This window comes from Panthera onca, chromosome D3 (genome assembly GCF_046562875.1).
Source record: "Panthera onca isolate mPanOnc1 chromosome D3, mPanOnc1 haplotype 2, whole genome shotgun sequence".
Lineage (NCBI taxonomy): Eukaryota > Metazoa > Chordata > Mammalia > Carnivora > Felidae > Panthera > Panthera onca.
In genome coordinates this window covers 20,199,905-20,212,281 of record NC_138350.1, presented here as the reverse complement: position 1 = coordinate 20,212,281, position 12,377 = coordinate 20,199,905, and the positions used below count along the sequence as shown (strand labels likewise).

General features: G+C 44.2%; 1 protein-coding gene across 1 annotated transcript; it reads left to right on the top strand.

Moving 5' to 3' along the window:
• Positions 1 to 699: 699 nt before the first annotated feature.
• On the top strand, positions 700 to 11,943 carry YWHAH (tyrosine 3-monooxygenase/tryptophan 5-monooxygenase activation protein eta). Its single transcript, XM_060612606.3, has 2 exons — positions 700 to 1,041; positions 10,475 to 11,943. The coding sequence occupies exons 1-2, from the start codon at positions 955 to 957 to the stop codon at positions 11,126 to 11,128; spliced, it is 741 nt and encodes a 246-aa protein (XP_060468589.1). The 5' UTR covers positions 700 to 954; the 3' UTR covers positions 11,129 to 11,943.
• The last annotated feature ends 434 nt before the right edge of the window (positions 11,944 to 12,377 follow it).

The window sequence follows — 12,377 nt, the reverse complement described above, 5'->3', positions numbered from 1 at the left end:
ACAGGCTTAGCAGTGGGCTGGCTCCTAGTAGGTATGTGCTGAATGTTACTAATCACAGCCAGACTACTCTGTCCCTCCTCTCATGGAAGGCACAGTATACCCAAAGTCACTTCTCAAGGTGGGAGCGCAGCTCTGAAGCCCGCTGTATGTGAATGTGTATTTGGGGGTGGCGGGAGAGGTGCTGTCCCCAAAGTACGGATCTGATCCGGCCCTGGGCAGTGCAGACCCAAGCGCAAGGTGTGTCCCAAGGCTCGGTCCACCAGCCTGGGGGCTCGAGGAGGGCGGTCTCGGCCCGCCCCTCGGGGCACACGGCCTCCTGGCTTTTCCGGACAGTAGGGTTATTTGCTTTTTGGGAACTTCTCAAGCCAGATCTCCAACCTGGCCTCAGAGGCACGCTTCAAGGAGGAGCTGTGACACTGAGCTACCTACGCAACCGCATCACCGCGCCCCCTCCTAGGGATCCGCAGTCCCCACCCCATTCTCCCTTCTCCCACCTCCACCTATGCGGCGGTAAAATGCAGCACTCACAGGGCGCCTGCGCAGCTCTCGGGCGGGGCCGTGGCGGCGGCAGCTATTTATAGTAGGTGACGTCACCTTGAAATAGACCGTTAGGGCCGGCCCGCCCTTCCCCCCCTCCCACTCCCGCAGCTCTCCGCCGCCAGGCCTGGTTGCTCTCACTGCGCAGGCGTCCTCCGTCCTCCCATCCCCCCGCCCCGCGCGGCCGCCTCTCCTCCCTTGGCGGCGTCGGTGGCGCGAGCCACAGCGTGCGGGACGAGCCAGCGAGAAGGCGCGAGCGGCTGCGCTGCCTGCAGCCTGCAGCCTCCGGCCGGCCGGCGAGCCAGTGCGCGTGCGCGGCGGCGGCCTCCGCGGCGACCAGGGAGCGGACGCACGGGCGGGCGAGCGGGCGAGTGGGCGAGTGGTGCGGGAGTGAGGCGAGGCCAAGCCACGAGCGACATGGGGGACCGAGAGCAGCTGCTGCAGCGGGCGCGGCTGGCCGAGCAGGCGGAGCGCTACGACGACATGGCCTCCGCCATGAAGGCGGTGAGCGCGCCGGGAGGCCGGGCGGCCGGCTGGGGGGCCCGGCGTAGGGGAGGGATGGGCGGCCGGGCGGCGTCTCCCTCCGGGCCTGGGGCGACCCTTCGACCTCGCTGGGCGCGGCCGCCCGCCGGCAGCCCGCGCTTCCCGCGCCCGCCCCGCCACTTCCTGCGGCCGGGCCCGGGTGGGGTCTCCGGGGAGGAATGGAGCCCCACGGGGACGGGTGGGTGACAGTACCCTCCTGCGGGCGGGGGATAGTGCCCCCTTTCGGGCGGGCAGGGGTCGCGGCATCCCAGCTTGGAGCCTTGGGTTGGGGGAGGGGGTGCTCGAGGAAACGTGAGAGCCGCATTCCTCGTTCTAGACTGTTCTGCTCAACTTAGGGGCACACCTTCCTTTCGCCTTCCTCCATACCCCAACTTGTAATAAAGAATCACCTAGTGAGCGGCGCCCTGTCTCTCCTGGTTTTCTCTGCCACTACCTGAAGTGTGTCTGATTCCGATCTGTTTTGCCCTGCTCGCCGGGATCATTCTCGTTCCATCTTCCCATACCCGGGGTCTGGCTTTGTGTGCGAAGACCCCCCCACCCTGCGGTCTAGACGTGGACGCAGGCGGGAGGGCGGGGTGTGTGGGGCCCGATTACCAGGTTTGACGTGGGGAGCATCTGCCTGGAGATTAAAATGAGACGTGACTTGTTGGCGAGACAGAACTGTATGCCTTTGCCTTCCCGAGATCCTCATAGATCCTTATAGATTGATTCTGCAGCTTGATTTCCGGTGAAAGAGTCGTGCCCAGCCACACCCTAGCAAATACCGTGGATTAGACACCACCTGCATTTCTGAGACTAAGAGTTCCGGTTATCCTCGCACTGTCCCTGCCTCCTAACATTATTTTACGTTTTTTTCTAAATGAACGATACTTCTCTGCGTCAAGGTCACATAGTGGTACAGCTACGGCCCCCAGCCTGCTATGTTCATCCAGTGTACATCCTCCGGAGACCTGGGAGGATCCGCCTTAGACATAAAGATTCTGCAACTCTAGGATTGGGACTCAGAAATGCACCTTAACCAGTGCTCATGGCAATTTTTAGCGGGCTGAAGCTTGACAATTACTGGCCTGAATTATGGCTCATTTGTCCTTTTGCTGGACTTGTGAGATTTCTTAGAAATCTACTAATGGAGAGACTCCCTAAAATTTCAGAATCATTTGAAAACCTTTTCAGGCTTTTGATATTAATATCATATGAAATGCATTGTTGAGGTCAATGTTTAGAAGTATCCAGCTAAGAAAGACAGTTGAAGAGGTATCTTTCCTGTACTATTCTTGTTACACCTTGCCCTAAGTGTGTTTGAAAAACACCACTACCACTCATTTGTTGATTCATTGGTGATCCCGATTTGAGCACTGGCATGCTGTCACAGGCTAGATAGTCTTAAACCAGGGACAATCTAGGTCTGGGATCTGAAGTCTTTGTAATTTAGGGGGACCTCTTTAAGGACACAAATGTAAAATCTATTAATTTTGCAGGTTTTACAGAAACAACGGAATCCATTTCCTCTGAAGGAATTCTGAGCTTAATTTTCTTTGGGATAAGAAAGTCACTTCTGTCCACACAAGTCACACTTGAGTGAGCCTCTTCTCCCCAGTAACAGAGTAGTACTGGGATTGTGCAGGTTGAGGCCTCTCTGGACATTTTAGTGAGGTCCTCGTTCACCTTGTGAGTGGGGCTTGAAGACCTCAGTGTTAGGAGCCCTTTGGGAATAAAGGAGTTGGTCTTGAATAAAGGTGAATTGAGGTTAAGGAAAAATGACTACAAAGAACATTCTGGAGCTCTGGGAAATCTGAGGCAACGTGAAGTGGAAAGTAAGGAAAGGATTGAGAGATGTAACCAGAATGAAATAAACTATTTGGGGAGAGAAAAAGATTGGTTTTCTGCTTTTTGTAAGCAGTCTCGAATAATGCTTTCCTGCAGCTAGCTAGAAACTTGTGTTCACAGTTTTTTTCTGAGACTTTTAAGGTAGCATTTTGCAAACTCATGGACCCTTCCATGTGTTGGGAATCTGTAATAGCTGTATCTTAAATGATTGATGGGTTGGATAAGCCATCCAGCATTTAAAAATCAATCCAAGCTCTCATTATGTCATCTGAGAATTGTGATAAACCATTCCCTCAAGGTAACTCCTTTTAAAAAATCCAAGTTTTTTTTTGTCATCTAAATTAATGGAATATATTCTTTGGAAAGGACTTGGCAGGGGTCAGTGGAAGACCATTTCTTAATGTTTTATCTTTTGGTATTTGTGCGTTAAATACTTAATGTTATTGGGAAAAGACTCAGTCCCATTTTATTAATATTGTAGACCTAAAGTAGAGCTTCTGGAAAAAGAGAATTCTAGTAACCCTCTGGATTTATGTGGGATTTCTTCGGGTGGTGGAAGGGCAGGTAAGTAGACTGCTCGCGGGTAGACCCTGAGTGAGGAGATGTTCTGATGCCACCACTCTTGTAATTTTGAAACCTAACATCACTTTGCTTCAAGTCCTTTGAAATGTAAAACTAGTAATGTTGGTATTAATATCAGGTCAGTTTTCAGTCTTCATTCTAACTTGTTTTCTGTTTTCTTTATAATTTAAATGATCACCTAATAATGCCTGTCTGTAATCATTGATGTTCCTTGTGCTACCAGCGTCACCTGGAGGATGGTGTCGGTAAGCTTTAAGAAAAATCATGCTTTAAGAAAAGCTTTAAGAAAAATATTGGAAACAGTGGTGTTGCCTCAAATCAAGGCAGTTCCCTGCCTCACCCCATAATGTGAAGAGGCAAGAAATGCTTCTGAAGTAAAGGAGCATCTTCAAGATCTCCTCATCTCATACATACCTAGCAGCTTGCAAAGAATGCAACAGTGGGAAGAAGCATTGTGAAACATTGTAGAACCCAGGTCCTTTCCAGGCGGGGGTTGGAACGACCTTACAGAAATCGTAACCTCTGAAAAATAGGTATTATAAAATCTTAAGAGAAAGTAAAATAAACCTATAAAGGAGGATAAAAAAATGTCAGTGCATTAGACTGAATGATTTAAGGAAAGAGGGTAAATAACCAGATTTCTGGTGAGTACTCATGGATAGACGTGATTCATTCATGTCTCTTATTGCTGTAAGTCATCTATTTTATATTAAAACATAGAAGTAGTAATTGTGAATTTAAAAAACATCAAAATATTTGGGATAGCATGGTGGGTTTTAACATTTTTACATAGTTGATTACAAGGTTGACAAAGGACAGAGAAAGTCTGAAGGACTTGAATATCTATAAAAATCTTAAGTGTAGGAAACAAAGCTGCAGCTTAAAGAAACAGTCTGAGAGGAAGAGGCACTTGGCCCAACCAGGGGCAAAAGGCTCTTATTCCAACAGCTGTGAGATTATGGGAAGTGGAGGAATGAGCAGGTGGTATATAAAAGGAGAGCTCGGCTGAGTGGCTCAGGGTGAGACATAATGCTGTGTTGCAGGTATTAAAACTAAAGATGATTTTGAGGTATACCAAAATTGTGGTTAGTGTGAAATCTTAAAGTCACACATCAGTACTGTAGTTTGGAATATGAAATAAACTAGAGAGTCCTCTTTCCCACTAAGTGCTCATTTGTAATGTAATTATTGCTTTGCCATATTTTGGCTGAGGAAGAAGAGAAGGTTCTGGATTCTTGCAGTAGCCTGAATTAAAAGGATTTCAGATGGTGAACAGTTCACAGAGCTTTGTCTGGAATTTCATATTAGTATTAGAATGCAGTGTCACGCTTCCAGAAATATGGTTTAGGAGGAGGTACCCCAAATATGTTTTCTGTGTTGCAATTCACCAAGTTTATGGAACTTACCATTTTACTAATTAGGCATTCAGTAAATGGTTAGCTGTTACTCCCATGTGTACATTTTCATTTAGTTTTCATAACAACTCCAGATGGATTAACTCTGGATAGTTGTTAACTCCATTTTACAAAGGGATTTAAAGAGGTTAATTTTTTCGAGGTCAAGTTGTAAAGCCAAGAATTGAACTCTGGAAAGTAGAACTGTAACTTTAACCACTGTATAATAATGGCCCAGGGATAATATCTCTAGTATACATTCTAGTATACTAGTCATCATTGGTGACTGACTTCTAGGCCCTTTACACAAGTGGGTTTAGTGAACAAATAATTTCATCTATCAGATGTAAGCCATTTTTGCCAAATTTGATTAAAAACAATCTACTGCCTATGGGTCTTAGCTATAGCAGGGGAACATAAAAGGCAAACTCACACATCTGGATCTTGCTTGTTCTGAAGACCAGGAGGGGTTTTTAGTGTAAGAAACAAAGTTTTAATTGAATTTGAATTCCTGCTATGAATTAAGAAGTGCAGGACTCTGTTAAATTATACTTGTGGTATTTTAAGAAATTGTTTCATATCCTTGGTACCAGTTGTTTCTACACATGGCTTTTAGTATATTTTATAAGCCTATAGGCCCTAAAATTTCATTGTCTAGGTTATTGGTAAAATTCCTCTTAGTGTCCTGGTTGAGGCCACCCATCTTCTGCCCCATGGTTTGGGTGCTCTTCCCACTCCTGGCTGCAGCAGCTTTCCCCTGTGGTGGTGGGTGTTGGCACTTCCCTGCGATCGGAACTTGGCACAGCTTCTGAAGCTTTCAGCACTGGTGCCTCCAGGGATAGTAGCATGCAGTAACCATTCAGATGGGTTGTATTTAATCCTTGCCAATCCCTACAAAAATGTTCAGTTATGTCAAGAGCAAGAAAAAGGCAGTCTCTCCATGATACAGAGGTAGCTATTTTGACTAATTTAAGCTTCAAGTGGATATTAACTACCTGAACTCATCTGCTCTGAGCTTGAAGTTTAGCTTCTCTTTGGCCATCTAGGACTGCAGCCTTGCCCTGGTGAGGACAGGGAGTGGTCTTTCCAGGCCTGGGCAAGTGGTGACAGGTGGGTGCTTTATCAGCTTGGGACCAGCCAGAATCCTCACTTTGAGAACAGTAACTTGGGGAAGAGTCAGCCAAAAAACCTTTCATTCCTCTGGCTCATCTTTTTTTTCTTTTTCTTTTCTTTTTTTAAAATACATACAAGGTTCTGCCAAAGAAGCTTAAAGATTTTATGATGTGGTTATTTTTACTTAATTATACATGAGAGTCGTTTTTTCCTGTTGTAAACTCTTTTATCAAAAGCAAGCTTGTTGGTAGCAAGTGGGTGTGGGTAACTATAAAAGATGGGATAGTAGTGTGTGCATGTAGCTCTGAAGGATGGGAGTGCCCTTCAGGAGAAATAACGTTTACCCTGACTTCGGCAATGTGGCCTGGCAGTCCATGGGGTGGCATTTTTTGTTTGCTCAGTATTACTTTTGAGGTTGGATGTTTCCCAGATTAAGAACTTTAAGTTTTCCCAAATAGTCCCTGTGCTATTTTTGGCAGTGGATCTATTTTTACTCACAAACACATAGTTTATTGCCTGGTGAGTTAGTGGGAGGAGGCCCTTAGGAATTTTTGAGTAAGCAAATGGTGTCATAGGAAGATAAATGAGTTAGTAGCCTGCCGGCTTATTTGTAACTTCTAGTACTGCTGTGTAGTCCCAGAGCGGAGAAAATGGGGTGGAAGTGAGTGCCCTGGGCTGGGGTTGGCACAGCCATGGCAGTATGGTAAGGCCATCAGTCAAATGGCTGGCCTGGAGTCCAATCCTTAAGGGAGATGGAGACATGGGCCTTTATAATAAATGGGAATGGTCCACCAATTTAAGGTTTTCAGAAGGAGTGTAAGTAGGATTAAGTGGAGTGGGAGGTGGACAGAACAGGAAGGCAGAGAGGCTGTGTGCAGAGTTGAGGAGCCCCTTAGATGTGGTGGAGCCACATGAAGACTTAGTGTCTGGAATGGCTACCCTGAAGGCAGCTGATGTGTGGCAGAAATGAGGGTGTGTTGAAACTGACTGGAGTAGAAAGCAGGTTGAGAACCATTGTGCAGGTCTCTTTATCTTGAAAATTCTGTGTCTTTGCTTCATGTTCCCAGTTAGAAGCCATTTGGAAACTTATAATTGTAGAGCTGCACTAAATCATCTGCATAGAATATGCATGCAGATGACCATCTGGCTGTGGTTGGGACTAGTAGCTCTTTTCCTTTCCTTATACTACATTGCCTCCCAGTGTCTGCTTCTCTTAGCATATCACCAGACTTGCCTTAGCTCTCCTGCCTCCAGTAGTCTAGAATTTAAAATATTGGGAACTGGTGCTAACATTAATGAAGGTTATTTGCAGTATGTGTCACCAAACAAGACTGGCTGTAAATCCTGTGTATTTGAATAGGCCATTTGATTGCATTTTGCTCTATCATTTTCCAGTGTGGGGGAAGCTTAGTTTCCTTTAGTTATCCAATCAAGTAATAAAACGATCTTCCTTCCATAAGTTTCCCTTTCGTAACTGAGTTGTAACCCAGGAGCATAAAAAAATACCATATTTAAACATATCCAGTTATTTCCTAGTTAGGCCCTGGCTGGGGTTCTAAGAACAATGCTTGCTTAGCTGTTAGTCACACTCAGCTGATGCTGATAGTGATTCATTCAGACTGGCAGGAAACCAGATGATTGTTATATAAACACTAATAATCCTAGTAAATGGTTTTGCTTGTGAAGGTGTGATAAATATTGCCCAGTACCTTTTTGGGCAGTTTATTCCTGATGGAGAAGAGCTGCATGAATTCCAGAAACCTGTGGATACACCCAAATTTCTTTTAAACTAATATTATCAACCTTGTGCCTTTCCACACCTCTTATTGTTGCTCAGGAAAAATGGAATCCTAGAATATTAGAGCTGAAGAGGCCCTTGGAAATCATTTAGGCTGATGCCCCTTGTTTTACTTTTGATTCCCAGGCAAGGTCACACAGCTAGCTCAGGCTAAACTCCAGATGTCTTATGGTGGTTTTGTTTTTTAGTAATGATACTGTCCATTGTACAAACACCGTGTGTGATATATAAACATATTTCACATGCACTCAGTTTTAACGATACATTCTGGGGAGTTAACTTGGGTCTTTGTGGCAGTCTTAATAGCATCTTTATTAGCCACAGGGTGAAGTATATAGTGACTCTTTGGATATTGTTGAATCTTATTTTTATTTAAAAATTTTTTTGGATATCGTTTGCATTTTAATGTCAAGTGCCTTAGATTTACTTCAGGATCTAAGGAGCTCAAATTCTGTGCTTACCTCATATTTGTTTCACTGAATATTGCCCTGAAAAAGTGAGTCATTCAAGAAGATTCAGACATTCTGAGATTTTTCAGAGGATTCAAGATGGAATTTTGATTTATAAGGGTTGCTTCCTTAAAAGACTAAATTAACAAATATAAAGTCTCTTTATATTTCTAATGAACTAATGTATGTGTTTAAAGGAACTCACTGGAGGAGAAAACTGGTGGGGTTACAGGTCTTCAAATGGATTCGAAGGGAGTATGGATTTTGGATTAGTAGAGAGAAGATTGCCCTGGACTGAGGCGGATCATTGAGAAAAGTGTGGAGACCACTCATGTCTGTGAGGAGGAATGAGGAGCCTGGTTTGCAGGCAGCCATCCTACTGAAGGGCAGAGGCAGCCTGTAACCAAAGGCCACAGTGAAGAAAAAAGTGGAGTTGGGTTGATTAAGTAGTCAGAGGAGGAGAGACAATCTCGGGCTGGGGGTCTGTAGCAAAAGAGTATGGGTAATGGGGACGGGAATGGGGAAATTAGAAGACAGAGTTGGTATTTTTATCTTGTCCAGGGTATGTTGGTGGGGAGGAGTTGCTGGTAGACAATGAAGAACTTGGCACAAGTTTTCTAATTTTACACATAATGATTATATTTGTGCTTACGTTCTTGAGTTAATGTTTTGGTTCTTTTTTAGAATTTCTGGTTCTCCACTGCTGAGTCTGTTCAATCCGTGTTAAAGCCTGTCTGTTTTAATATGCTGTTAATAACTTTCTCCTTTGCCCCTGGCCTTTCCCCCTTCCCCTCACTTACAGGAGTTCTCTCCTTATGGTTTAAGTAATATTTTTCTTTGCTTAGTGTTTTATGGTTTCCTAAGTGTTTTTCCTTTTTTCTGAAAATTAAAGACTTTTACCAGTAAGTCATATAATTAAGGAATCCCCCTACTTTTTAAAAGAGCCTGATTTAGCAAATTAGCAGCTTTGGGGGACCCAGACCAAAGTTTTCTGATTCCACATCTGTATTAGTTTCCTTGGGCTGCCAAACAAAGTACCACAAGCTGGATAGCTTAAAACAAATTATTTTGTTGCAGTTGGGAAGGTTAGAAGTCCAAGATTAAGGTGTCAGCAGGGCCGTGCTCCTGAAGGCTCTGGGGAAAAATCCTTCCTAGCCTCTCTTTTAACTTTTGGTGTGTCTTGGCAGTCCTTGGCCTTCCTTGGCTTGTAGACACATCACTCCAGTCTCTGCCTCCATCATCATATGGTGTTCTCCATAGGTCTCTCCAAATCTCCCACTCCTTTTAAGGGCACCAGTCATTGGATTTGGGATCCACCCTAATACAGTATGATCTCATCTTGACTTGATTACATCTGTAGAGGTTCTGTTTCCCAATAAGGTCACATTCATAGGTACCAGAGGTTAGGACTTCAACATAACTTAAGGGGACACAATTCAACAACACAAAAGTCCGGTGCTCTTTCTACTAACTACATAAGCTGGCTTGCTTAGAGTTGGCATCATGGAGAACTACCTAAAGAAAGCTACAGCTTGTGAAGTTTAACATTTCCACTTAAAATAATTGGTGCTTCCATCCTCGATGGCCAGTCAGGGTTTCCTGTCAGGTAAGTCAAAGTAGAGCTTACTGCTGAGTAACTGTGTTTCCTTTTAGCAGAGGCTGGGGCACATTACTGTCACTCATGCATCCATTTGGATTGGGGGAGGTCTGGGTGTACCAGTGGGATTCTCTGTGTAACCACTCAGGGCAAAACTCTGGCCACTTGATCTGTGTTTGATCTCATAGGTGAAGCTCTTACCTATTAATAATGTGTTTGAGGGAGGTGTGATTGGTTCTTTTTAGAATATACAATTGGAAGCAGAATCTGGAATGTACTTCCAGTCTATAATCCTTGAACATTTGGCAAAGGAGTTGTTTGATCTCATTGTTGACAATACTTTTTGCAGAATAGCTGAACCTCAGGACTTTTTCATCCACCACTGTGTACCACCACAGTCTTTCCATGATTACCTTTATCTCTATATCTCTACCAAGACTAAGGCAACATCTTAAATATGAATTTCTCATATCCCTTATCACTGAATATTTTATTTCAAGTATTCTGTTTATATGAGTGTGGCTTGTCCATGATCCTGTTTTTGAGGAAGTGTTGTTGATTAGATTCAAAGGAAGATTTCTAATATTTTTGGATTCAGATCTCAGTGTTTATCTTTTTGGGATTTTTTTTGCAGGTGACAGAGCTCAATGAACCTCTCTCCAATGAAGATCGAAACCTCCTCTCTGTGGCCTACAAGAATGTGGTTGGTGCCAGGCGATCTTCCTGGAGGGTCATCAGCAGCATTGAGCAGAAAACCATGGCTGATGGAAATGAAAAGAAATTAGAGAAAGTTAAAGCTTACCGGGAGAAGATTGAGAAGGAGCTGGAAACAGTGTGCAATGATGTCCTGGCTCTGCTTGACAAGTTCCTCATCAAGAACTGCAATGATTTCCAGTATGAAAGCAAGGTATTTTACCTGAAAATGAAAGGTGATTACTACCGCTACTTGGCAGAGGTAGCTTCCGGAGAGAAGAAAAACAGTGTGGTCGAAGCTTCTGAGGCTGCCTACAAGGAAGCCTTTGAAATCAGCAAAGAGCACATGCAGCCAACGCACCCCATCCGGCTGGGTCTGGCCCTCAACTTCTCTGTGTTCTACTATGAGATCCAGAATGCACCTGAGCAGGCCTGCCTCTTAGCCAAACAAGCCTTTGATGATGCCATAGCTGAGCTGGACACACTAAACGAGGATTCCTATAAGGACTCCACGCTCATCATGCAGTTGCTGCGAGACAACCTCACCCTCTGGACGAGCGACCAGCAGGATGAAGAAGCAGGAGAAGGCAACTGAAGAGTCTTTGGGTCCCTGGCCCTTCCTTCACCCACCACCCCCATCATCACTGATTCTTCCTTGCCACAATCACTAAATATCTAGTGCTAAACCTATCTGTATTGGCAGCACAGCTACTAAGATCTGCTCTCCTGCCCCTTGGGAAGCAGTTTCAGATAAATCTTCATGGGCATTGCTGGATTGATGGTTGCTTTAAGCCCACAGGGGCTCCCTTTCCGAATTGTGCAGACAAGTGGGTTCTGAATGAGGCATTCTGTGCCTATTAATGTATGTGAAATCCAAGCAAAAGTATTGGGGAAGTTTAGAAAGGAGAATTAGCCAACACAGGCTACAGTTGATATTTAAATGATCCATTTAAAACAAGCTGATAGTGTTTTGTTAAGCAGTACATCTTGTGCATGCAAAAAATGAATTCACCCCTCCCACCTCTTTCTTCAGCTAATGGAAAACTGTTAAGGGAAGCTGATTACAGAGACCTCTCTCCTTTCCATCAGCTTCTTAATGAACTGTTTAACGTGAGGTTTCAGTAGCGCCTTGTTTTGCCTCTTTAAATTATGATGTGCACAAACCTTCTTTTTCAATGCAATGCATCTAAAGTTTTGATACCTGTAACTTTTTTTTTTTTTTTTTTTTTTTTGGTTGCGATTGTTTTAAGAATCATGGATTTATTTTTTGTAACTCTTTGGCTATTGTCCTGTGTATCCTGACAGCACCATGTGTCAGCCCATGTCAATCAAGATGGGTGATTATGAAATGCCAGACTTCTAAATTAAATGTTTTGGAATTCAATGGGTAAATAAATGCTGCTTTGGGGATATTCTTGTCTACATATGTGTTTTTCATTTTTCCCCTTCTGAAGGAGCTATTTAATAGGTTACCATTTTGAATTCTGGTTTTAGTCTCTCAACCACTGAAGCATTTTTAAAAACAGGTTTTTTTTTGTTTGTTTTTTTAAGTTTATTTATTTTGAGAGAGGGAGAGACAGAATCCAAAGCAGGCTCTGTGCTATCAGTTCAGGGCTGGAATTCAGATGAAGAGTTGGACCCCACCCAGGTGCCCCTAGCACAGTAAGTTTTCTCGCTCTCTGATTCCATTATAACATTTTGCAGTATATACATAAGACTCATGAATTTTAAATTGTTTTCTGTGAACCTAGTCAGCATAGTCCCTCTGACCCACTCTTCCTGACACCGAGTGGTTGTATGGGAGTTGAACAGACCAAAATGCTGTCTTCCTCAGTGTAGCACCT